General features: G+C 51.1%; 2 protein-coding genes across 10 annotated transcripts in view; one reads left to right on the top strand and one right to left on the bottom strand.

The window, feature by feature from the left end:
* CSF1R (colony stimulating factor 1 receptor) overlaps nucleotides 1-4,852 on the top strand; it is a 31,489-nt gene extending 26,637 nt beyond the window's left edge. Inside the window, exons 15-21 of one of the 2 annotated variants that reach the window (XM_027970397.2) lie at nucleotides 1,052-1,143; nucleotides 1,246-1,343; nucleotides 1,900-2,022; nucleotides 2,092-2,203; nucleotides 2,813-2,912; nucleotides 3,744-3,834; nucleotides 3,941-4,852. In XM_027970397.2, the coding sequence (XP_027826198.2) occupies nucleotides 1,052-1,143; nucleotides 1,246-1,343; nucleotides 1,900-2,022; nucleotides 2,092-2,203; nucleotides 2,813-2,912; nucleotides 3,744-3,834; nucleotides 3,941-4,078 (754 nt within the window). In that variant the 3' untranslated portion in view covers nucleotides 4,079-4,852. Of the gene's footprint in view, nucleotides 1-1,051; nucleotides 1,144-1,245; nucleotides 1,344-1,899; nucleotides 2,023-2,091; nucleotides 2,204-2,812; nucleotides 2,913-3,743; nucleotides 3,853-3,940 lie in introns of both variants that reach the window. The other variant, XM_027970396.2, reaches the window with a different exon arrangement.
* A 128-nt stretch (nucleotides 4,853-4,980) lies between these two features.
* HMGXB3 (HMG-box containing 3) overlaps nucleotides 4,981-21,622 on the bottom strand; it is a 60,684-nt gene continuing 44,042 nt past the window's right edge. For all 8 annotated transcript variants that reach the window (XM_042250968.2, XM_012178784.5, XM_012178787.5 and 5 more), the window contains 7 exons: nucleotides 16,411-16,542; nucleotides 15,310-15,494; nucleotides 11,266-11,485; nucleotides 9,960-10,093; nucleotides 9,090-9,206; nucleotides 7,201-7,410; nucleotides 4,981-6,267 (listed from right to left, as the gene is read on the bottom strand). In XM_042250968.2, coding sequence (XP_042106902.1) covers nucleotides 5,800-6,267; nucleotides 7,201-7,410; nucleotides 9,090-9,206; nucleotides 9,960-10,093; nucleotides 11,266-11,485; nucleotides 15,310-15,494; nucleotides 16,411-16,542 — 1,466 coding nt within the window. In that variant the 3' untranslated portion in view covers nucleotides 4,981-5,799. The remainder of the gene's footprint in view (nucleotides 6,268-7,200; nucleotides 7,411-9,089; nucleotides 9,207-9,959; nucleotides 10,094-11,265; nucleotides 11,486-15,309; nucleotides 15,495-16,410; nucleotides 16,543-21,622) is intronic.

Raw genomic sequence — 21,622 nt, 5'->3', positions numbered from 1 at the left:
AGCCTGGGAGAAGGGGAAGGAGACCATGCCACTCTATCCAGTGACCTCGAGCACGCAGGCTGGCAGGATCTGCTTCCTCTTCGGAGTTTCTGACACCCTTTGGAGAGGGTGGCTCATGCTGGGCCTCAGCAGGCTGGGAACTCAGGCCAGATCAACTTGAAATGAGAACAGAAGTCAAGTGTTAGCTTCCATTTTCACGATTTCAAGAGCAAGTGGCATGTGGACCAATCCTGCTAATGGGATCCCAGGCTACATTAATAGAAGTATAGTTTCTAGACCACAGGAGAGAATAGTTTTTCGATGGTCAGACCATAAATAAAACACTGGATTGTTTTTCTGGGAACACTAGAGTAAGGACGTCATCACGGTGCACATCTCTATCACAGCAGGGGGCAGGAGGTGAGAGGTCCAGGCTCCTATCTGGTTGAAATATTAGAAGCTACCCAATCTTAACAGCTACCCAGAGCACAAGCTCATGGTCTTCTGAGAGCTGTTAGGAATGTACAATCTAAGGCCCCTCCAGACTTGCAGAGTCTGAACCTGCGTTCAAATAAGATTCTCCAGGTGATTCACACACACATGCATTAGTTTAAGAAGCTCTAGATCAGGCGTCCACTCTGGCTGCACACCAGAATTGCCTAGAGAAAACTGCTAAGTGTGTATCTGGAGCTTCAGGGTGAAGCCAGAAGGGAGAGACACAGTGCAGACAAGTGGACTCAACAGAAGGGGCCCTGGCGTAAGATCAAATCCTTGCTGGGCATTCCAGGAAAGAGGGAGACACTTCTTGAGGGCAGAGCAAGGACCAGGAGGAGGGACAGCCCGGGGCCAGACTAGCATCAGGAACAGTGGAGGACCTTCTAACAGGCAGAGCTGACAAAGACGCAACAAGCTGTAAGCTTCCTTACTGGACGGCCAGGCAGAGGTCGCTGATCACTTGAGAGAGTGGGTCAGAAACTGAAGTCCAAGTTGACTCAGGGCCCTTCCTCTCTGCTGAGTGGCTGGGCGAGGCCTGAGCTGGGCAGCAGAAATAATGGGCCCCTCTCCTATGCAGGGACAGCGGCTTCTCCAGCCAGGGTGTGGACACCTACGTGGAGATGAGACCTGTGTCCACTTCTTCGTCAAATGACTCATTCTCTGAACAAGGTGTGAGGAGGTGCCGGGGCTGAGGGAGAGGAAAGGGGTTGCTGGGGTCAATGCAGGGCAGGGAGGTCAGCGGGGCCATCCTAATGCCTCTACCCGCCCTAGACCTGGACAAGGAGGACGGGCGGCCACTGGAGCTGCGTGACCTGCTCCACTTCTCGAGCCAGGTGGCCCAAGGCATGGCCTTTCTTGCTTCCAAGAATGTAAGTCTCAGAAAATGGGTCCCTCTCTGTGGTCACCCAGGGGGGTGGGGGCAGCTGAACCCGTGAGGCTAGATGGGTGAGGACACGGGAGAGAGAATGGAGTTTGTGAAGGGGGCCATGCTCCTCACAGCACAGACTGGCTCTGCCACTTGCTGTGTGGCTTTGAGCAACTGCCGAACCTCTCCGAGCCCAGGTTTCTACACCTATAAAGACATGCAATCGTAGGATGGCATGAGGGTAAGATAGGGTTACGGTGTGCGCAGATACTTAGGGGAGGGCCAGCCCTGAGGGTGGCAGCCGCTTGTCCTGTTAGCAGCTCCAGACCACCCAGCTTCTGAGGCGGCTCCTGCTGCTCTCAGCCAGAGGGCCAGTCACGGCGGTTTCTCAACACTGCCTGTCTGACCACATGACATTTTCTCCAACTTGGGTCATGGTACTGGAGCCAGGGTACAGGAGCAAATATGACGGCCACTGCCTCATCCGCCAAGCCCTCTGCGGCCCTGGCTGCTGCCCCTGCACCCTGGGGGGCCAGGACTGACCCTCAGTGCCTTCCCAGTGCATCCATCGGGACGTGGCGGCCAGAAACGTGCTGCTGACCAGCGGCCACGTGGCCAAGATTGGGGACTTCGGTCTGGCTCGGGACATCATGAATGACTCCAACTACATCGTTAAGGGCAACGTGAGTGCTGGGAAGGCTGGGGAGGGGTGGCGACCCTGGGCCCAAGGTGACCGGGGTCTGCTGTGCCAGGCTCGCCTGCCCGTGAAGTGGATGGCGCCAGAGAGCATCTTTGACTGCGTCTACACCATTCAGAGTGACGTGTGGTCCTATGGCATCCTGCTCTGGGAGATCTTCTCACTCGGTAAGCTGCTGGCCCGGTCAGGCTCAGCGTGGGGCTGGCTGGTGCTTGGTGACCCATAGCACCTGTACCTCCTGGGGGATGCTGGCCCAGGAGGCTTGGAGGTCAGTGCAGAGCAAGGGCTGCTGAGGGCGCAGGGGTCGGGGAAGCATCTTAAAACCAAGTACTGTGGCTCCCAACGTAGGCTGAGCCCTTCCACCCCGACAGCACTCACTCCAGGTCCAGGCTTTTTCTCGCCTGTCTGCTTGGACAGTTGCTGCTTCCTTGAGTGTCGTTTCCCCTTGTCTGAAATGTGCATGTCCCTGAAGACCCAGCGCCCATCTCTGGGGCACTAAGACAAGTACTCAGGCTCGGCCCGTCAGTGTGCTCCTCCACCGACCAAAGCCTGTGCTGCAATTCTGCGGGTGTAATGAGACCTGGGCGAAGGCTTTCTACATCCTAGAAGTCTATAATAAGCAGGACACCTTTTGCAGCACCTGGCCCGTAGTAAGCGCTTGTTAAGGGGAGCTGCTGTTTGACTACCACGTCCAGCTGGGACCTGCCACCCAGCCCTGCCAAGATGTAGGGGACGGCGGGTGCTGAGCGTCTTTTCCGTGATCTTGCCTTTTGCAGGGCTCAACCCCTACCCTGGCATCCTGGTGAACAGCAAGTTCTATAAGCTGGTGAAGGATGGATACCAAATGGCTCAGCCCGCGTTTGCCCCAGAGAACATGTAAGCGAAGCACCCCAGGGTTTGGAGGAAGTGGACGGAAGGGGGTGTGGCCCGTCTTTCCAGTCCAGTGTTCTAGGACAGGTCTCCTCCCGCCCACAGTGGACCAATGCGGACCCCTTTCAGCAAGTTCAGGGTTTCCATGGGTTTTCCAGGTAGCCATGGAGGACATTCTCAAAGAGGGATCTTAACGGGCCTGACCCCAAGACAGATGATGAATGTTTAATTCGGACTGCCATTATGAGCCCAAGGCGGCTCTTCTCTTTTCTTCTGTCCTGGCTGCCAGCCTCTTGCTCAACACAGCCACTAGCCACTGCAGTCTCTAACCGCCTCCCGACAGCTGGCTCCCTGCCCTCACCACAGCCCTTCTGCAGGCCTGCTGGCCGGTCTCGCCCACTGCGTCTTTCTCCAGCCACTGTCTCCCCACAACTGCTCCCTATGCCGCCCAGGCGCTCCCTGCCAAGGTGGATGCAAACAGCCCACTAACCAGCTCCTCATCCACTTCAGTACCACCACCAAGCAGCCACTTAAACCTACCTGCAGGCAGCAAGGGTGCCCCTTTGTGCCAAGAGCTTGGGCAAAGTAGCATCCTCGAGCTTTTTTTCTCAACTTTCAGGCCCATTCTGACAAAAGCCCCCTTTCCCAGGGTTACCGGAAAGATTAGATAAAGCGCACCAAGGACTTCGCACTGTCTTGTGCTAAGCTCACTTCTGACTCAGTTTCAGGACCTCTGCCAGGCAGGAGTGAGTGAGTGTGTGTGTGTACACGTACGTGTCTGCACATGTACGTGATGACTCCCAGGCCCACGAGCTGCTTCTTCCTCTCCCGTCTCAGATACAGCATCATGCAGGCCTGCTGGGCCCTGGAGCCGACGCGCAGACCCACCTTCCAGCAGATCTGCTCCCTCCTCCAGGAGCAGGTTCAGGTGGGCAGGAGAGCGCGGGTGAGTGGGGCCAGACTCACGGTGGGCGGCTTGGTTAAAGCTGAGCCTGACCCTGGGGGACTGACCATGCCCTGGCCTCTGCACCCAGGACTACAGCAATCTGCCGAGCAGCGGCAGCAGCAGCAGTGAGCCGGAGGAGGAGAGCTCCAGCGAGCACCTGACCTGCTGTGAGCAGGGCGACATCGCCCAGCCCCTGCTGCAACCCAACAACTACCAGTTCTGCTGAGGAGGGGGCCACAAGGAAGTACTGCCCTCCCCGCCTCCAAGCTCGCACCTCCTCCGTGGATGGGGCACCACAGGGAGAACACACAGACTCTGCCCTTCGTCTTTTCCCTCAACAGCCTGGCCTAGCCCTGAAACTCAGGAATGGGGATCTACAGGAGGCTGACGAGAGCCCCACTCCCAGGGCCTGGGCCATCACTGCCAGTCGGGGACCGGGGCTGAGCCCCACCCCACCCCTCCAGTTCTCAAAGCTGTGGCCTCAGCTTCACTGTGCCAACTGGGAGCACACCCAGCTCATTCTTAACCTGTTCCCACTTCTGGGAACCACCTCCCTTCCATCCCTCCTGTTTGTTTCAATGGAAATGGACTGATTTGGTGATTGAAGTTTCCCAAGAGCTACCCAAACACTGAGACACCAAGGTTCCTTGGGCCCTGGCAGAATGGAGGAGACACCTACTGAGTGGCTCGATGAGAGCAGACAGATGCTTACGGCTGTGCTCAGGCCCTGGGAGAACCTAATTAACTGTCCCCCTCTGCCTCTAGGCCTTCTCTCTACAGCCCCATCCCGCCCTGGGTCTGGTACTGCTGCAATGAGCCAGGTGGCAGCTAAAAGCTTGGGAGTGTTCTGTCTGGCCCCCACCATACTGAGGTGGAAGGCAGGGGACCCGTGTGGCTGGCCACACCAAGCAAGCAGCACCCGCTCCAGGTTGACTCATCGTAACTAACAGTTACACTGTGGAATGTCCCTGTCAGCATTAAACTAACCCCATTAACACAACCGGCCTCTGTGTCTTTGTGCCCTGCAGACTTCCAGGGACCTCCTCCGTCCTTCCACGGTGAGTGACCCTCCCCAGCACCTCTGGGGCCCAACCACACTGTACCCCACACAACGAGACTGGAACTGACTCTTGTTGCACCCAAACCATATAATTTAATAAACTTTATTCTGGTCAGGGAAGAGAGAGGGGGAAAAAGCCATCTATCCCACTCCTCTCAATAAATTAAGTAACACGGCCAGTTCCCGTGCCCTAAGCAAACCATAGGCACTTGAGCCAGTCCTGCTGTTTCCTTACGACCCAGTCTGCTTCCCCTTCACAGAAGGGAGTTTTCCTACTGCCGCCGGGTCATGCCATGCTCACAGGCCACTTCCTCTTTAGGAAGGAAGCTGCAGCAGCAGTGGCCAGGAGAGGAGGGGTCCTCACAGGTTGAGGCAGAGGAGAGTCCTGGAAGGGAGCACTGGCTCGCCCCTTCAACCCGCTCAGCTGCCCCCAGATGCGGGTGCAGAAGAACAGGACAGAGATGCACGCCTCCTCTGGGAGAGTGACGAGCCCTCAGAGCTAAGGAAGGCCCCGAGGCAAAGGCAACAGGCTGCAGGGGAGAAAAACGGCATCCCCGGGCGGGAAGGGCAGCCTCGGCCCAGCCAGGGCCTCCACCCCGACCCGCAGGCGCCCCAGGGAAGCAGCAGTCTCCCCGCCTTCTCTCAGCCTCCCCATCTCTCTAGTGGACACATGGTGCCACCCACGGTGCCTCTGGGTCTAGTAAGGAGCGTCCTGGTGCCTCTCTTGACCGCTGGAAGGCTGAGAACCAAGGACCCCGGGCTCCACCAAGCTCAGGGAATGGAAGCTCTTTGGTCAGTCCCAGCCTCAGAGGCTGGTCCCCTGGATGGATGTGCCTCGGGCAAGGGTCTATGGCTTGAGACGTGCAGTCCCTGGGCAAGTGCCCGGCTTACTCTGTGGCTGTGGCCCTGTCCTCTTCCTCCCCGTCCTCTTCCGCCTCTGTCTTGATCTGAGCAACCCCAAGGCGGTACAGGGTGTCACGGATGACCACCTCACCAGGCTGGCAGCTCTGCACAATGTCGTGGATCTGCCGGTTGACAATCTCACGGCTGGTGAGGAAGTCCATGAGGCGGTTGTAGAGGTAATAGTGGGTGGCATTGTCAAAGGCGATGGGCCGCTGGCGGACGCTGTGTGGTTTGCTGTCTGCAAAGGAGGCCAGGATGGCTGCATAAGGTGCCAACTCAGGACACAGGGCCATGGAGTGGTGTCCAGCGCTGGGGTCGCCAGGGCTGGGCTGTGTGCCCGCGTGGACGATGCGCCGTGTGGCAGTCTTGGTGACTGGGTGCTGGACAGAATGCTCAGCTTCTGTCATGTCCACTGAATAATGCTGGTCCACGAGTTCTGGGCAGGACACACTCTAGAAGGGAGATAAAAAGCCACTGTGATGAAGGGAAGGTTAGGGTCCAAGTTGTGAAGGATGGAGTGAAAGCTGTGGGCTCAGCCAGCTCTGTTTCAATCCTCCATTACCACAGGGCAGGCACATCTCCTGGGGTAAGTCCCCCGTTCCTCCTCCTCGGGCCTCCGTTTCCTCATATGACAAGCGGGACATTAACAGGGGCCACCACCCAGAGCAGACACCGATTACCGGAAGTGCTCTTATTCTGTGTCTAATCAATTCTGCCCAGGGTTGCAGGGGAGGCTCCCCCAGAGATTCCGATGTCCTTCTGCAACGCCCTTCACCAACTCACAAGCGAGTAAGGCCCCAGGAGTAATAAGAAAAAGGCAAGCGATGACAATGATGTCCCCTTCCTCCTACCAGTCTAATGTCTTTTCCAGCAAAGGGCATGTGCCTGTGCTAAGAACCAAAGCCTGAGGCAACGCACTAAGACACAGAGGCCAGAGCTCTGCTGTTAATCTGTTGTGGGACTCTCAACCGGTCCATTTCGCCCTCGTGGCCTTACTTTCCCCTTTTAGTTAGAGGAAAGAGGCTGATGAGGTGCCTCTAGATCACAACACAATGAATGCCATGCAGCAGATTCAGGCAAAGCCAAAGTAGGGCTGCTCTGGGCCTTTAGTATATCCTCACAGGGGGCAATTTTCTAGGCTCATCTGCAAGGCAATCCCTTTGACTCCCACGATATCTGTGTTTTTACCCTGGGTACACTAAATGACATGTTGTGACCTCACACACAAGGTCAGTAGAGATTTGTGGCATAAATACTGGTTCCAGAGTACTGAGACAAAACACTGGTGGAGAAAAAAAAGATGCTGGATGGTTCAGAGAAGACCTGCCCAAAGAACCAGGGGGTGAGGCGTGGTCAGCCTTGTGGGATCCCAGAAGGGAACGTACCACTGGCGGCTCCGTGGGGCTAGAGAAACAGCCCTGATTCCTCCCCCACATCTGGCTGGTCAGCTCTGGGTAGCAGAGGTCAGCACACAGGGCCACGGGTGTGGCCATGTCAACCACGTACACAGGAGGCCAATGGCGGGAAGAGACGAGCAGATCCACGTGGTCGAGGGCACTCTCACCCCGCACGAGATACTTGGAGCCGCAGACCACCTGGTGGAGACGGACGGCACAGCACAGGGTGAGGAAGCATCTGCAGACGGGGGCCCGCTCAGCTCCTCCCAGGATGCTGAACAAGCAGGTTCCATGGCTCAAGTCCCGCCATCCTATAGGAGCCCATGACGTGCCACTTCCCTCCTGCTTCTGTCCCACTTCACTTCCACACAGGAGAAGAGCATCCAAGCCTCAAATGAGGCTGAAACACACCCCCCCTCCCCAAGACGTTGGCTCCAAACCCCCCTCGATATCGCACCCCTAAACCCCATCTAGTCCGACGGTTCCCAAGCTGCATGGTACCTGCAGCTCAGAGATGGTTAGAAGCGAAAGTTCCTGGGTTTCCCTCCGAATCCACAGAATCAGCCTCTGGCAGTGGAATCTAAACACCTGTATTACAAGCAGCCGCCTACTAGACCCTGAGGAAGCTGTCCAGATGGGCACCTCTGGTGAAGGCTACACCTCCACCAGCAGGATCCCCCAAATGCCAGGCTACTGCCGGGCAGCTCTGTGTCCGCTTTCTGTCCACCGTGTCCAATTCTGCCTCTACCTCCCTCCCTCCACAGCAGTGCTGGCTACTGCCTCCAGGTAGTATCACTGGCCCCTCACAGCCCTAAGATTTATAGCGCTCACACCCCTGAGTCCTCGTGAGATGGATGCCAGTCACATAACATGATGCTCAGAGCAGGCTCTGACTTGTCAGGGGTTATAAAAAAGGGCTGATGACCTGACTCCCTTTTGATGGCCAGTCCTCTGCCCACTCGGCAGGCTTTGTGAAGCTGTCTTCCCCATTCATCACTCACTTTTCCAGGAGGTTTCCTACCCTGGCATCTTCTTGGTTCGGAATGACTGTCACACAGGGTACAACCTTCCCAGAGGTATCCTGGCAGACACCCATCCTGTGCACGCTCTCTAGAGATCTAAGGAGCAATCTTCTGAGAACCCAAACCAGACCATTTCCATTCAAGCCATCCAAAGGGCCCCTCACCACTCTTGGAAGAAAATCCAAACCGTTCCTCTGGCCCACCAAGCGCTACAGAATCTGGCCTCCAGTGACCCCTCCCACCCCACCCCCCGCTCACTAGGCTCCCCTCTCAGGACTCAGTGGCCACACGCCTCCCCCAGCTCACATGGGGCTCTCGGCCTCCTCTGGCTGCCCCACCAGGCAGCAGGCTCCTCTCAGATGCTTTCTATCTCCGATCCTTGTCTCGTTTCTGCAGAGCCGTTGCCACGAGCCATGAAAAAGTCGCTGAGTCATGTCCAACTCTTTGCAACCCCACGGACTGTATAGTCCATGGGATTCTTTAGGCCAGAAAACTGGAGTGGTAGCCGTTCCCTTCTCCAGGGGGTCCTCCCAACCCAGGGATGAAACCCGGGTCACCCGCATTGCAGGCGGATTCTTTGCCAGTGGAGCCACAGCCATGGTGACTTTGTTCCTCAGTATGAGGGCACTGAGGAGGAGCGAGGGCTTTGCCACTCACCCTCACACTCTCCACCGCTGATGCAGAGGCCAGCACACAAAAGCGTGTTTAGTACTCACTGGCGATAACCAGGAGGAGCTGTTCCACAGTGGCCCAGCGACCTAAGTGCCAGCTCCAGGATGAGCTGGAGGGAGCAGATCCTCTGTGTGGCTAACTGCCATGAGCAAGTCCACCCCGAGTTCCTCGCCATCCTCTTACCTGGTGGGGGCACACCTTGTAGACTTTGCCCCCTGTGAGATGAGGTGGGGGCTGTCGAGCTCTGGCTCCATTCTGAACAGATTCGTAGAGGGCCAACAAAGAGAAGCAGAGCTGCTCCTAAGCAGAAGAACAGGGTTAAACGGTGGTAAACGCTCAGGGACCAGGCTTGGTCCACAGCAACGAATGCTTGCTCAGGGCGAGTGAATCAACTGGTAAGGCCAGAGCGGGCCTTGAAGCCTCGCCAGCCCAACGTCTTGTACCTAAAGGTACAGATGGGAACACCGAGGCCCTGGAAGGACCAGGTCACAGACAGAGCCAGCCACACTGCTCAAGCTGCCAGGCTCTGAGGCCTGGGTTCTCCTACTACTTTTTACAGGGCAGGGAAGGCATCAAAGAGGAGCCAACATTTGGATCTGAACTCAGCACATGGGATTTTTAAGCACGAAATACATAATATGTGGGTAAAATACACACACATTCATGCATACTCTCTGAACGCTACAGCACTCGTTTCCTAAGAGCCTAGAGAGGTGACAACCAGACACTGCAAACATCATGACGCTGGTATTTTGGTTACTGTCACTTTGCAAATGAGGAGAATGAGGCTCAGTTTATCCAAGGTCACACACAGTCAGCAGGAGAGCCTGGATTCTTGAACCGAGTCTGGACCCACTACCTTCAATAGAGGAACTGCCTGGATGCAAAGGCCTCACATGCAAGGCCTGACCCGGCTGCTGGCTATCTCCCAGGCTCCCCTGCCCGCCAGCACCCTCTGTCCCAAACAAGTACCCAGTCACAGGGATTTGTATTCCTGGTCAGAAAAACTGCCCACCAGAAAGTCCCTGTCCCCAGCACCGCCTCAAGACCCACCTTGGAGTCTTCTGCCCTGAAGGGGATGTCACACTGCCTCAGCAGGCACTGCAGCTCCTCCTCGCTGTAGGAGCCAATCTCCTCAAGCTTACACGCACCCTCCTGGAGCAGCCGCACCAAGGCACTGCTGTTGCCTGCAAGAGATGACGAGCTGATGGGAGGTGCTGCTTCAGCCACCAAACACCCTAGGAAGTCATTCACACCTGATGGACAAGTCGAGCAGGCTCTGCCCCAAGCACTGCCTGGCGGCTGAGAGAGGGGAACTCAAGGCAGGCCTTAGGGTGTTCCACCGACGCCTGAGGTCTCTCGGAACCAGCCTTCTGCCTCTGAAGGTCTAGGGGAGATATCCAGCAGAGCACTGGTGCAGAGAGCCCCCCAAATGTCAGCTTTTAACCTTTTAAGGTTTTTCAAAACCATGATCTCAGATGGTTACCACACCGCAGTAACAAGAGGAACAGCAGCTCTCATTCTAAAAATGCTCTTGATACGCTATGTTCCTGAACCTGCTGATCAATAGAACTATGTGGGGGCCTTACTTATAAAATCAATTTAGCAGGCCATAGTAGAGCTGGACACGACAGAAGTGACTTAGCAGCAGCAGCCAGGATTTTAAAAATGAAATAAGACAGCATTTGTTAAGGAAAAGGACGGTTTTATGAAAGTTGTGTTACTTACAGACACATACACACGTGCTACTTAAAGAGCAGCACACTGAGGAACAATGTAGAACCTACTGCTTAAACAAGAAACTCCACTATCAGCTCACTTAACCGTCACAACATCATGGCCCTCTGTAAACAAAACAGAGGCTAGGGCAATGAAGAGATGCGGCAGAGGCCACAAGGCTACTAAGCGGCACAGCTAGGAATCAAACCCAGGCTGTCAGAAACCGACGTTCTCAAAGGAGCCACCTGAGGGCTTCTCAACATATAAGCACAGACTACCTGCAAACCCACCTGAAAGACCTGTTGAGCAAGCCTGCCTCCCCCTACATCTGTTGATGAGAATCTGGGTTGCAGCCCTGACCTCAGCATTTTTCAGAGGGTTCCCACTGTTCAGTGCAGGGCATGCCAGAAGGCTACCAAGTTCTGTGGGTCAGTCCTAGACAATGTGGCCGACAGCTCTTCAAAACTCTGCACATGACTTGATTCTCCAGGGGATTTTGTCACAGGTTGTCACTATCTTTCCAGAAAGCTCTCTGGGTGGCCTTGGCCCCCTCTCTACCACTCATGCTGTCTGGCTACAAACAACCTTCCAGACTCCACAGGACCATGCCCTGACCCCAGGCACCAGCAGGTGGCCTCACCAGGTACTGGCTGCATGTCCAGGCTCTTGTCTTTCTCGGTGTTGACGACCACAGCTCCTCTCATGAGTGGTGGGAAGAAGGGGGCAATGACGGAGGCGTCAAACCTGGTGATGGGGATGCTGGCGGGGAAGGCCACCTGCTCAATCACCTCTGTCTCCATTGTGGCCCAGAAGTCCTCCACGTTGACCTCATTAGATGCCAGGAAGTCAGGCCAGGTGAACTAAAAGGTCAAACAAAAACAGTCAAAACATATGAGTCACACAACATTAGCAACACAACACACAACAGCCTACTGTCTCAACACAGGCTTAGCAGGGGGAGGGAGAGCGAGAGCCATGTCCTGCTGGGATACCCTCAAATTTAGCATCTTAGTGTCTTGCCTCACTGCTCCCTCCCACACCACTGTGTTCCCCAAGACCTAAGTTCCCTTTGCCTGTCATTTTCGCTGCCTCGCCAGCCTATCATGTGCCAGACACTGGCTAATTAACTACTACTATACAAGTCAGAGGGGGCCTGAGGTAAGACGAGACCACCAGGGTGAGGGACAGAATGAGAATGTGAACAAAGATCTAGTGCCAAACCCTCAATCCCTATGCCTGGCTTGCAGGAATCATGAGAGTAAAACTTAGCGGCACTTGCCCACTTTCAAGGCCCTGTTGTTTCCTCCCTCCCCACGAAGGTCCTCCCGACATGCAGTGATCTCCTCTGCGTGCAGCACGTACCATCCACTGTAGACATCTAGCCTTGTGCTATTCAATTCTCCTTCTGTGAGCCCTCTGATGCGACCCCAAAGTAAGACCCTGATCCTAGCACTTCATCAGTCAGTTGTGTTCCCCAGAAATGCTGATACCTGGGCTCCATCTCAACCTGGATGAACTAAATCCCTAAGTTTGCATTTTTAAAAGTGTCCCTAGGTGAGTGGTTCTCGAGGTGTGATCCCTGGATCAGTGGCAAGAACACCACATGGGAACTTGTTGAAAATGCAAATGTTCGGCCCACTCCCCACGCACTGAAGCAGAAATCCTGGGGCTGGGACCAGCAAGCCTCACAGCAGGAATTTTGCAAACCGCGGTCCACTGTAATTCTTAGGACCACAAAATCTGAGAACCACCGCTCCACATGTGGACAGTCCAGATGGTTCTCCTCTACACATTCCCCAAGGGGAGGGGTCAACTCTACAATCGCCTCATGGACAACTGCATATTTGTTTTGTTTTATACCTTCCTGTTTTAGTTCACAGACTTTAGAACACTCCCATCCCATTCTCCTCATATGCACTATCCAACTTTGCATCCCACATGCAAAAGGGAGAAAACTAAGTCCTGGTCTCTAGAAAGAAACAGCCGGTAACCCTGAAAAGAAGAGACACGCATATGGAAAGTGAAGGCAGCGCGACTCCATTCCGTGAGGAAAGAGCTTTGGTCGGGCCAGGGAAGGTGCCAAGGAGGACAAGGACACAAGAGCTTTGCAGGAAGGTGGACTTCTCTCTACTCTGGAGCAAAAAGTCAAGCAGTCTGTGACCACATGTGTTTCCAAAACTGGAGTTCAGGGTCCCAGGAAGTGCTGGTGAATATGGCTGTGCTTAAGAGCTCAGACTCTACAGTTAAGGAGCCAGATCAAGGCCAGGTCTCAGCACCACCCCTTCCCGGCTGGATGAGCTTGGAAGGGCTTCAGTCCCTTCATCTACAAAAATCTCACCGGGCTGAGAAGTCAGTTAGAAAGTAAAGCACTGAGGACAGAGTAAGAACCTGACATATGTGATAAAATGCTCAACAAATCATAGCTGCATTACTAGTAACATTTCCACCAGACAAGCAGATTTGAATGAGTCTGGAAAGAGCCACTTTGGCGATAGTAACACAAAAGCAATTCATTTTGCCTACAAGGAACACTCAGAAGGCTCCAGAAGTATTATGCCAGTTTTCATGTATCTTATTATACACTCCCCCCCAAATAGAACTATTTGATCATATACATACTTTTTTTTTAATTGAGAAGAAAAAGAAAAACATGCATTACATCACTAATACACTCAGCTGGTCAGGCGAAAACACACCAGAGCTTTTCTTCAGAGGTCCTGAACCATGCCCAGTGGAGTAAGCTACACCTCTAGTGCACAAAGACTCACACGGCTGAGTTCAGAGATGGAAAGCCTGCACCCACTTGCGACTACTAGCACACTCACTGGGCACCCCAAACCTGTGCAGGCAGACCAGCCCTCTCAGCATGATGATAGGGATCTTTTAAAAAAATTCCCAACACCAGGTTAAAGAATTTTCTCTATTAGTCTCAATTTGCAACAAGTTTTATCACAAATGGGTGCTGAACAAAAATGAAAGCCTTTTTAAGACATCCAATGAAATAATCATATGAGTTTTCGCCTCTAAACTGTTAAGTATTCAACTACATTAGGATATTTTCTAATGTTGACATAATCCTCCTTTCCTGGGATAAACTTAGAGTCATGATTTTACTTTACATGCTGTTAGATTTGTACTCATTACTCTACTCATTATTAGATTTGCTATTATCTTACTCAGGACTTTGGTATCGATATTCCTGTGTACCATCAGCCCAAATTTTCATCTGGTATTAAATGTTTGGTTTTGTCTTCAGTTATATGGCCTTATGTCTTATGGAAATAAATCCACTTTTGCAATTCTTCTATGACTGGAATCTTATTTCTTGGATATTTGTTAAAATTAATATATTAAGTCATTTGAATTTGTTGTTATCTCTGTGTGACATTTTTCAGTTAAGAACCTAAGTCAGGTCTTTCCTGTTGGCTCAGTGGTAAAAAATGTGCCTGCCTGCCAGTGCAGGGGAGACAGGTTCAGTCCATGGTCTGGGAAGATCCCACACGCACGGAGTAACTAAACCTGTGCGCCACAACTACTGAGCCTGTGCTCTAGAGCCCGGGAGCTGTGCCCACTGAGCCCACAGGCCCTAGAGCCTGTGCTCTGAAGAAGACATGCGACCAGTCCTCACTCACTCAGTCATGTCCAGCTCTCTGCAACCCCATGAGCTGTAGTCCACTAGGCTCCTCTGTCCATGGGACTGTCTGGGCAAGAGTACCGGAGTGGGTTGCCATTTCCTCCTCCAGGGGATCTTCACCTAGGAACTGAACCCGCATCTCCCGAGGCTCCTGCATTGCGGGTAGATTCTTTACCACTGAGCCGCCGGGGAAGCCCACAACAAGAGAAGTCACTGCACCGCAACTACAGAGCAGCCCCTGCAGCCGCAACTAGACAGAGAGTCTGCCCCGCAACAAAGACCCAGCACAGCCACAACTAAACAAACAAAATTACACACACATATACTCAGACAGGCCACTCTTTCTCAAAACCCTTCACTGGCTCTCCATTTCACTCAGCAAAAGTCCTTACAATGGCCTGGGCCGCCCAAAGCCTCTCAAGTCTCACATATCCTACCTCTCTCTCCCCTGCTCACAAAGAGCCAGCCACATCGGCCTCCTTCCTCAACCATGCCCAGCAAGCCCACCTCCGACTCTGTTCTTGCTGCTCCCTCTGCCTGAAAGTTTCCCCTGCTGAAATCTACATGGGCTTCAGAGCTCTATTCTGATGCCCTTCTACCAGAGAGGACTTCCCCGACCACCCTCTATAAAGCAAGAACCCCTTCTTCCTGCCACACTGCTCTCATCTCCTACCATGCCTTATTGTTACGTTACTTTTAATTAATATAAATAGTATATTAATATGCACAATTATTAATGTTTCCTATCTGTGTCCTCATATCAGAAAGGGAGCTCCATAAACACAGAAACTCCATGGGTTTAACTGTCATTTCCCAAATGTCTAAAAAGTACACCTAGTTCACGTTTAATAAATTAGTTGAGTAAGTAACAAAGGCCTCCATTTCCATCTAGCCTTTCTTAGATGAAAACCTGGGCAGTCGCAGGAAAAGGCTCCTCGCCTTACTCTGGAAAGAGCCAGAGCATCTGCTCCAGGGACCTCATGCAGGAAGACGGCTGCCTAAGTGTAAGGAGGCTCTAACAGTGGCCCGTGGAGGCCAAGGGGCACTCACTTCCACACTCTTTAGTGCCAGCACATTGTTCTCACTCCTCTGCGCGAATTCCACTTTGGGGGCCACTCCACAGATGCCACAGATCATGTCATTGTAGTCTCGGACAGTGAGGCACTCGAAAGCCCAGTAGCCATTGCACAGCAGCTCCTGCAACTGGCTCAGCTCCTCCGAGGTAAGAGTCTTCTCTGGAAGGAAAGCAAGAGCTCTGAGAAGTTCACAGAAAAAGATCTGGAGGCCACGGGGCATGAGCAATGGCCATGAAGAACAGCAATTCTCTAAGAATGCTTCTCTCCTAAGAACACCTAAGAGGTGCTGTATTAACCACTGGAGTGTCAAGCACCTGGGCCTTTAGGTGTTCAGGCAGCAACTCAAAGGCCAACTGCCATCAGAGTACTGATGGGTGTACCCAGCACCCACTGGGACCCAGATGCTGTGCTGAGAGCTTTGAATACATTCTCTCATTTAACTCACATCTTTATGAACCAAGAACAGTTATTATCTTCACTGTGTAACTTAAAAAAGCTGAGATTATAAAGAATAACTCACTGAAACCCACACTGCCACTAAGTAGCAGAGGCCAGAGTCAAACACAGACCATCTGACCCTACGACCTTTGCTCTACTCCATCTCACCTCACAGCAAAGAAGGGACAGGGGGCTGGATTCTATAGGAATGAATGGAGAAGCGTAAACAGAAAGAAATGAGGGAAGCAAGGGGAGAAATCATTTCTAATAATAAAGAGTATGGTGCCCATGCTCAGGTCTCAGTGTGAGCTTTATGGGGGCAGATCTCCAGAAACTGTGTATTCAGGGTGAACTTGATTAGCATGTACTAAGGCCAAGTCTATCTATGACCAAAGAATGAGCTTCTATAAAGTCTGTTCAATCTTGTGCTGAAAGCTGCTGGACCCGTGGGAAGACTCATGTTTTCCAAAGTTAATTCAGCACTTGTAAAAAGAGGAAGACTGTGTTAGGAAGTCAATGTCTCCTTTTCAAAATATCAGACTCTCCTCCAGATAATTTTTTCAACAGAAGTCCATCACTGAAAATTCCCAGGGAGTCTAGGACTAACCTTGGGAAAAGGGAGGAAGCCAACCTTTACCTGTCTGCTCCTGTACTGACTTCAGAAGAGTGCTGATGGACACTCTGGGGTCCTCTCCCAGCTTGATCTGGTTTCGGATTGCAAAAAGCAAGTCCAGGCTCACTAGCAGCTTATTTCCCACATTAAAGAGACCTGCAGATTAAAAGTGGCAACAGAGAAATTCACTGTTAACAACATCCACAATGGCAAAAAACTGGAAACTAACTAGGTGCCCATCAATGGGGAACATTAAAAAAATAAACCAAGGTACATTCATAAAATGCAAAGCTAGAGGTCACCTGCAAGTTGGTAACCGACAAGCAGCTGTGAAGGAAACTGTTTAACTGGATTCCATTGTACCCGGAGCACCACATGTACTTCGTAGCATGCAGGGGTTGCTCAGAAAAACTGTATGGAAGATGGCAGAGTAGAAAGACGTGGGCTCACCTCTTCTTGTGAAGACACCAAAATCCCAACTAACTACCAAAAGAAACGTTGAAACCTACCAGAAAAGACATCCAAAGACAAAGTAGAAGTCACAACAAGATGGGAGAGGGGAGCAATTGCTATAAAATCAAATCCCAAATCCATCAGAAGGTTGACCCACAACTGGAAAGTAATTCTATCACAGAGGTTCTCCCACAGGAATGAAGTACTGAGCCCCACGTCAGGCTCTCCAGCCTGGCAGTCTGGCAATGAGAGGAGCAGCCCCAGGAGCACCTGGCTTTGAAGGTAGTGGGGATTGATGGCACGGATTCCACAGGAGTGGGGGAAACAGAAACCATCCTTATAGGGCTCACACAAGGTCCTGTGTGCATCAGGACCAGGGGAAAAAGTAGTGACCTCTAAGATACTAGAGGGGCTTCCCTGGTGGCTCAGACAGTAAAGAATCTGACTGTAATGCTAGAGACCCAGGTTTGATCCCTGGGTTGGGAAGATCCCTTGGAGAAGGGAATGGCTACCCACTACAATATTCTTGCCTGACAAAATCTCATGGACAGAGCTGCCTGGCAGTCCACAGTCAAGGCTGTGTATTGTCACCCTGCTTATTTAACTTACATGCAGAGTGCATTATATGTTATATACTCTGCCCAGCCTGAAATGCCAGGCTGGATGAAGCACAAGCTGAAATCAAGATTGCCAGGAGAAATATCAATAACCTCAGATATGCAGATGATACCACTCTTATGGCAGAAAGTGAAGAGGAACTAAAGAGCTTCTTGATCAAAGTGAAAGAGGAGAGTGAAAAAGCTGGCTTAAAACTCAACATTCAAAAACGAAGATCATGGCATCTGGTTCCATCATTTCATGGCAAATAGATGGGGAAAAGCAGAAACAGCAACAGATTTCATTTTTGTGGGCTCCAAAATCACTGTGGATGGTGATGGCAGGCACAAAATTAAAAGATGCTTGCTCCTTAGAAGAAAAGTGTCAAACCTAGACAGCATATTAAAAAGCAGACACATTACTTTGCCAACAAAGGTTCATATAGTCAAAGCTATGGTTTTTCCAGTAGTCACGTATGGATGCGAGAGTTGGACTATAAAGAAAGCTGAGTGCTGGAGAATTGATGCTTTCGAACTGTGGTGCTGGAAAAGTCCCCTGAACAGCAAGGAGATCAAACCAGTCAATCCTAAAGGAAATCAATCCTGATACTCACTGGAAGGACTAATGCTAAAGCTCTAATACTTTGGCCACCTGACACAAAGAGCTGACACAACAGAAAAGACCCTGATGCTAGGAAAGACTGAGGGCAGGAGGAGAAGGGTGTGACAGAGGATGAGATGGATGGATGGCATCACTGACTCAATGGACATGAGTTTGAGTGAACTCAGGGAGATAGTGAAGGACACAGAAGTCCGTGGTGCTGCATTTCATGGGGATCGCAGCGAGTCAGACACAACTTAGCAACCAAACAACATGACCCAGCAGTCCCAGTCCTGGGCATATTGTTGTTGTAGTGAAGAGGCTCTTTAGTTCCTCTTCACTTTTTGCCATAAGGGTGGTGTCATTTGCGTATCTGACATTATTGTTATTTTTCCCAGCAATCTTGATCCCAGCTTGTGATTCATCTGGCTCAGTATTTCACGTAATATACTCTGCATGTAAGTTCAACAACAATATACCTAGGCATACACTTGGAGAAAACCATGGTTCAAAAGGATACGTGCACTCCAACATTCACTGCAGTACTTCCAAGACCTGGAAGCAATCTAAATGTACATCAACAGATGAATGACTAACATGTGGTACATATGTACAATGGAATACTACTAAGCCATTAAAAAGAATGGACTAGGACTTTCTTGGTGGTCCAGTGGTTGAGAATTTGTTTGTCAATACAAGAGACACAAGTTTAATCTTTGGTCTGAGAAGATTCCACATGCCACAGGGCAACGAAGCACTCATGCCACCAACCACTGAAGCTTGCATGCCCTAGAGACCATGCCCCACAACAAGAGAAGCCACCACGATGAGACGCCCGAGCACAACAGAAACGGGCACCACTCACTGCAACTAGAGAAAGCCCACATGCAGTAACGAAAACCCAGTGCAGCCAAAAAAAATACCAAAAAACACAAAATATGCCATTTGCAATAACATGGATGGACCTGAAGATTATCATGTATGTGAAGTAAGCCAGACAAAAAAGTAAACATCAAGATATTGCTTCTATATGGAATAAAAAAAATGTTAAAAATGAACTTATTTATTAATATGAAACAGAAACAGACTCAGAGACTTAGAAAATGAACTTGTGGTTATTACCAAAGAGGAAAGGAGTGAGGGGAGGGATAAATAGGGAGTTTGGGATTGATATATACACACTACTATATTTAAAACACATAACCGGGACTTCCCTGGTGGCCCAGTGGCTAAGAATCTGCCTTGCAATGCTGGGGCCAAGAGTCCAATCCCTGCTTCGGGAACTGAGATCCAACATGTCTTGCAACAACTAAGCCCGCGTGCCACAACTACTGAACTGCGCCACAAGTGGAGCCCACACACTACAGTGAAAGACCCCTCCCAAAACAATGATGGTGCCACAGGCCACAAGCAAGGCTCAGCGCAGCCAGGAAATACGCATGTTTGAAAAAACAGACTAGATAACCAACACGCACCTACTGGCGGCACAGGGCGCTCTGCTCAATACTCGTGAGAACCTAAATGGAAAAAGGACTGACACCTGTGTGCGCATGGCTGGATCACTCTGCTGAGCACCCGGAACTAACACAGTCTAATCAACTATCTGCTGTTGTTTAGTTGCTGAGCCATGCCCAACTCTCCCGTCCACAGTCTGTAGCCTGCCAGGCTCCTCTGCCCATGGGACTTCCCAGGCAAGAATGCTGGAGTGGGTTGCCATTTCCTTCTCCAGACAATCTTCCAGACCCAGGTATGGAACCTGTGCCTCCTGCATTGGCAAACTATATTCCAATATAAAATAAAAGTTAAACAAACAAGAAACCATTAAGAATAAAGTAAGTTTAAATGCTGTGACATGAAGTTTTCCACAATAGTTATATGAAAAGAACTACTAATAAAATACGCATCACAGGGTTTTTTCCTTTTTAATAAAAACATGAAATATCGCCTTACCACCCAATTCAGTCCTTATCACCAAAGGATTACCATTCCTCCACCTCTCACAGTTATACCATGAGGAAAGGCCAGGAGCATCTTTTAGCCCAGGGATATATACGGAATATAAAAAAGGCTAATAACATCACCCCTATGTCAAATCTTGGGACCAAAGACCCAGAATAATTTAAATGCAGCTAATTTACGATGAATAAAAGAGGGTGGTTTTACATGCGCACAAAATGAACAAAAGCAAATTTTGGCATATGATTCCCAATAATGAACGGTATAGAGGAGAGGGAAAGACCTTTTTAAACATGATACCAAAGGCTGAGACCACAAATGAGAGGGTCCAAGTTCTGATCACATAAAAACTTAAGAAGAAAAAAAAAAAAACACTACACACACAAAAATCCAACTCTCATGTCCAAAAAAATCAAATTTAAAAAACAACTAATAAACTGGTGAAAAACTCCATCAACAAAACAACCACAAAGAATGAAAATGTTTACAAAAGAAATTCATGAAAGAGACTGAAAAACACAGAAAACATATAATCTTCCCAGCTGTCAAAGAAATACAACAGGAGGAGAGTGATCAAGATGGTAGAACAGCAGGGCATGGAGCTCACCTCCTCCTACAAATAATCAAAAATACATCTACAAATGGAACAATTCACGCAGAACATCTAAACACCGCAGAAGATCTGAGACTTCCAAAAGGGCAAGAAAAACTCCCTATAACCAGGGAGAACAAAAGGGCGGGGGGGGGGGGGGGAGGAGGGAAATCAGGATGTGACCTGTGCCCCAGGGAGGGAGATGTGAGAGAGGAAAGGTTCCTGCACCTTGCGAAGTCCCAGCACTGGTGGGGAAACCAGCCTGGAACCAGGAGGAGCTTAGAGGGGAAAGCACAGCAGTCAGTGTGAGGAAGGCAAATCGGAGACTGACTTTGCACAGGTGGTCAGTATGGCCTCCCTGCACTCTCCGGTCTGAGATGCTAATCCACCCGTGCAGGCAGTGGGTGGGTGCTGAAGCCCAGACTTCAGAGATCATATCTGGGAAGAAGACTGGGGCTGGCTGCATGGAGACAGTCTGAAGGGGCTGGAGTACGGTAACTGACTGTGTACATGAAAGAGCCTGGGCCTCCCAGTGAGGCGAAAGACCACTGTTGGGGGGGTACACAAGGAGAGGGGCAGGAGCACCACAGGGGCGCTTCTTTCCCCACACATGCTATCAGACAACAGGACACTCTATGCAAGCTCCAGGAGCCAGCATGAGCTGCCGCTGCCATCACAAGCTCCAGAGGCACACAGGCCGCCCCTACTGCTAAGACATGCATGAGCAGGCACCAATCACTGGCCCTGCTGGCATGTGGCCCCAGGAGCACACGTAGGCCACTGTACCTAACACTCCGTATCATAAGGATGACGGCAAGCATGGGCTAAGGAGAGAGGTGACAAGCATCCAAACTAATAGCAACAAAAATATTAAAGCCATACAGGCTTATACAAGGATGCTCCCACATACAGTGTTCCAAGACTATGGTAGATAATTGTTTCTCCTAAACTCATACAGTAAGAGAAATATAAGTAAAATGAACAAGCATAGGAACCATTCCCAGTTAAAAGACCAAGAGAATCCCCCCGAAGAACAAA

This window comes from Ovis aries, chromosome 5, assembly GCF_016772045.2.
Source record: "Ovis aries strain OAR_USU_Benz2616 breed Rambouillet chromosome 5, ARS-UI_Ramb_v3.0, whole genome shotgun sequence".
NCBI lineage: Eukaryota > Metazoa > Chordata > Mammalia > Artiodactyla > Bovidae > Ovis > Ovis aries.
This window is presented reverse-complemented; position numbering and strand designations above follow the sequence as displayed.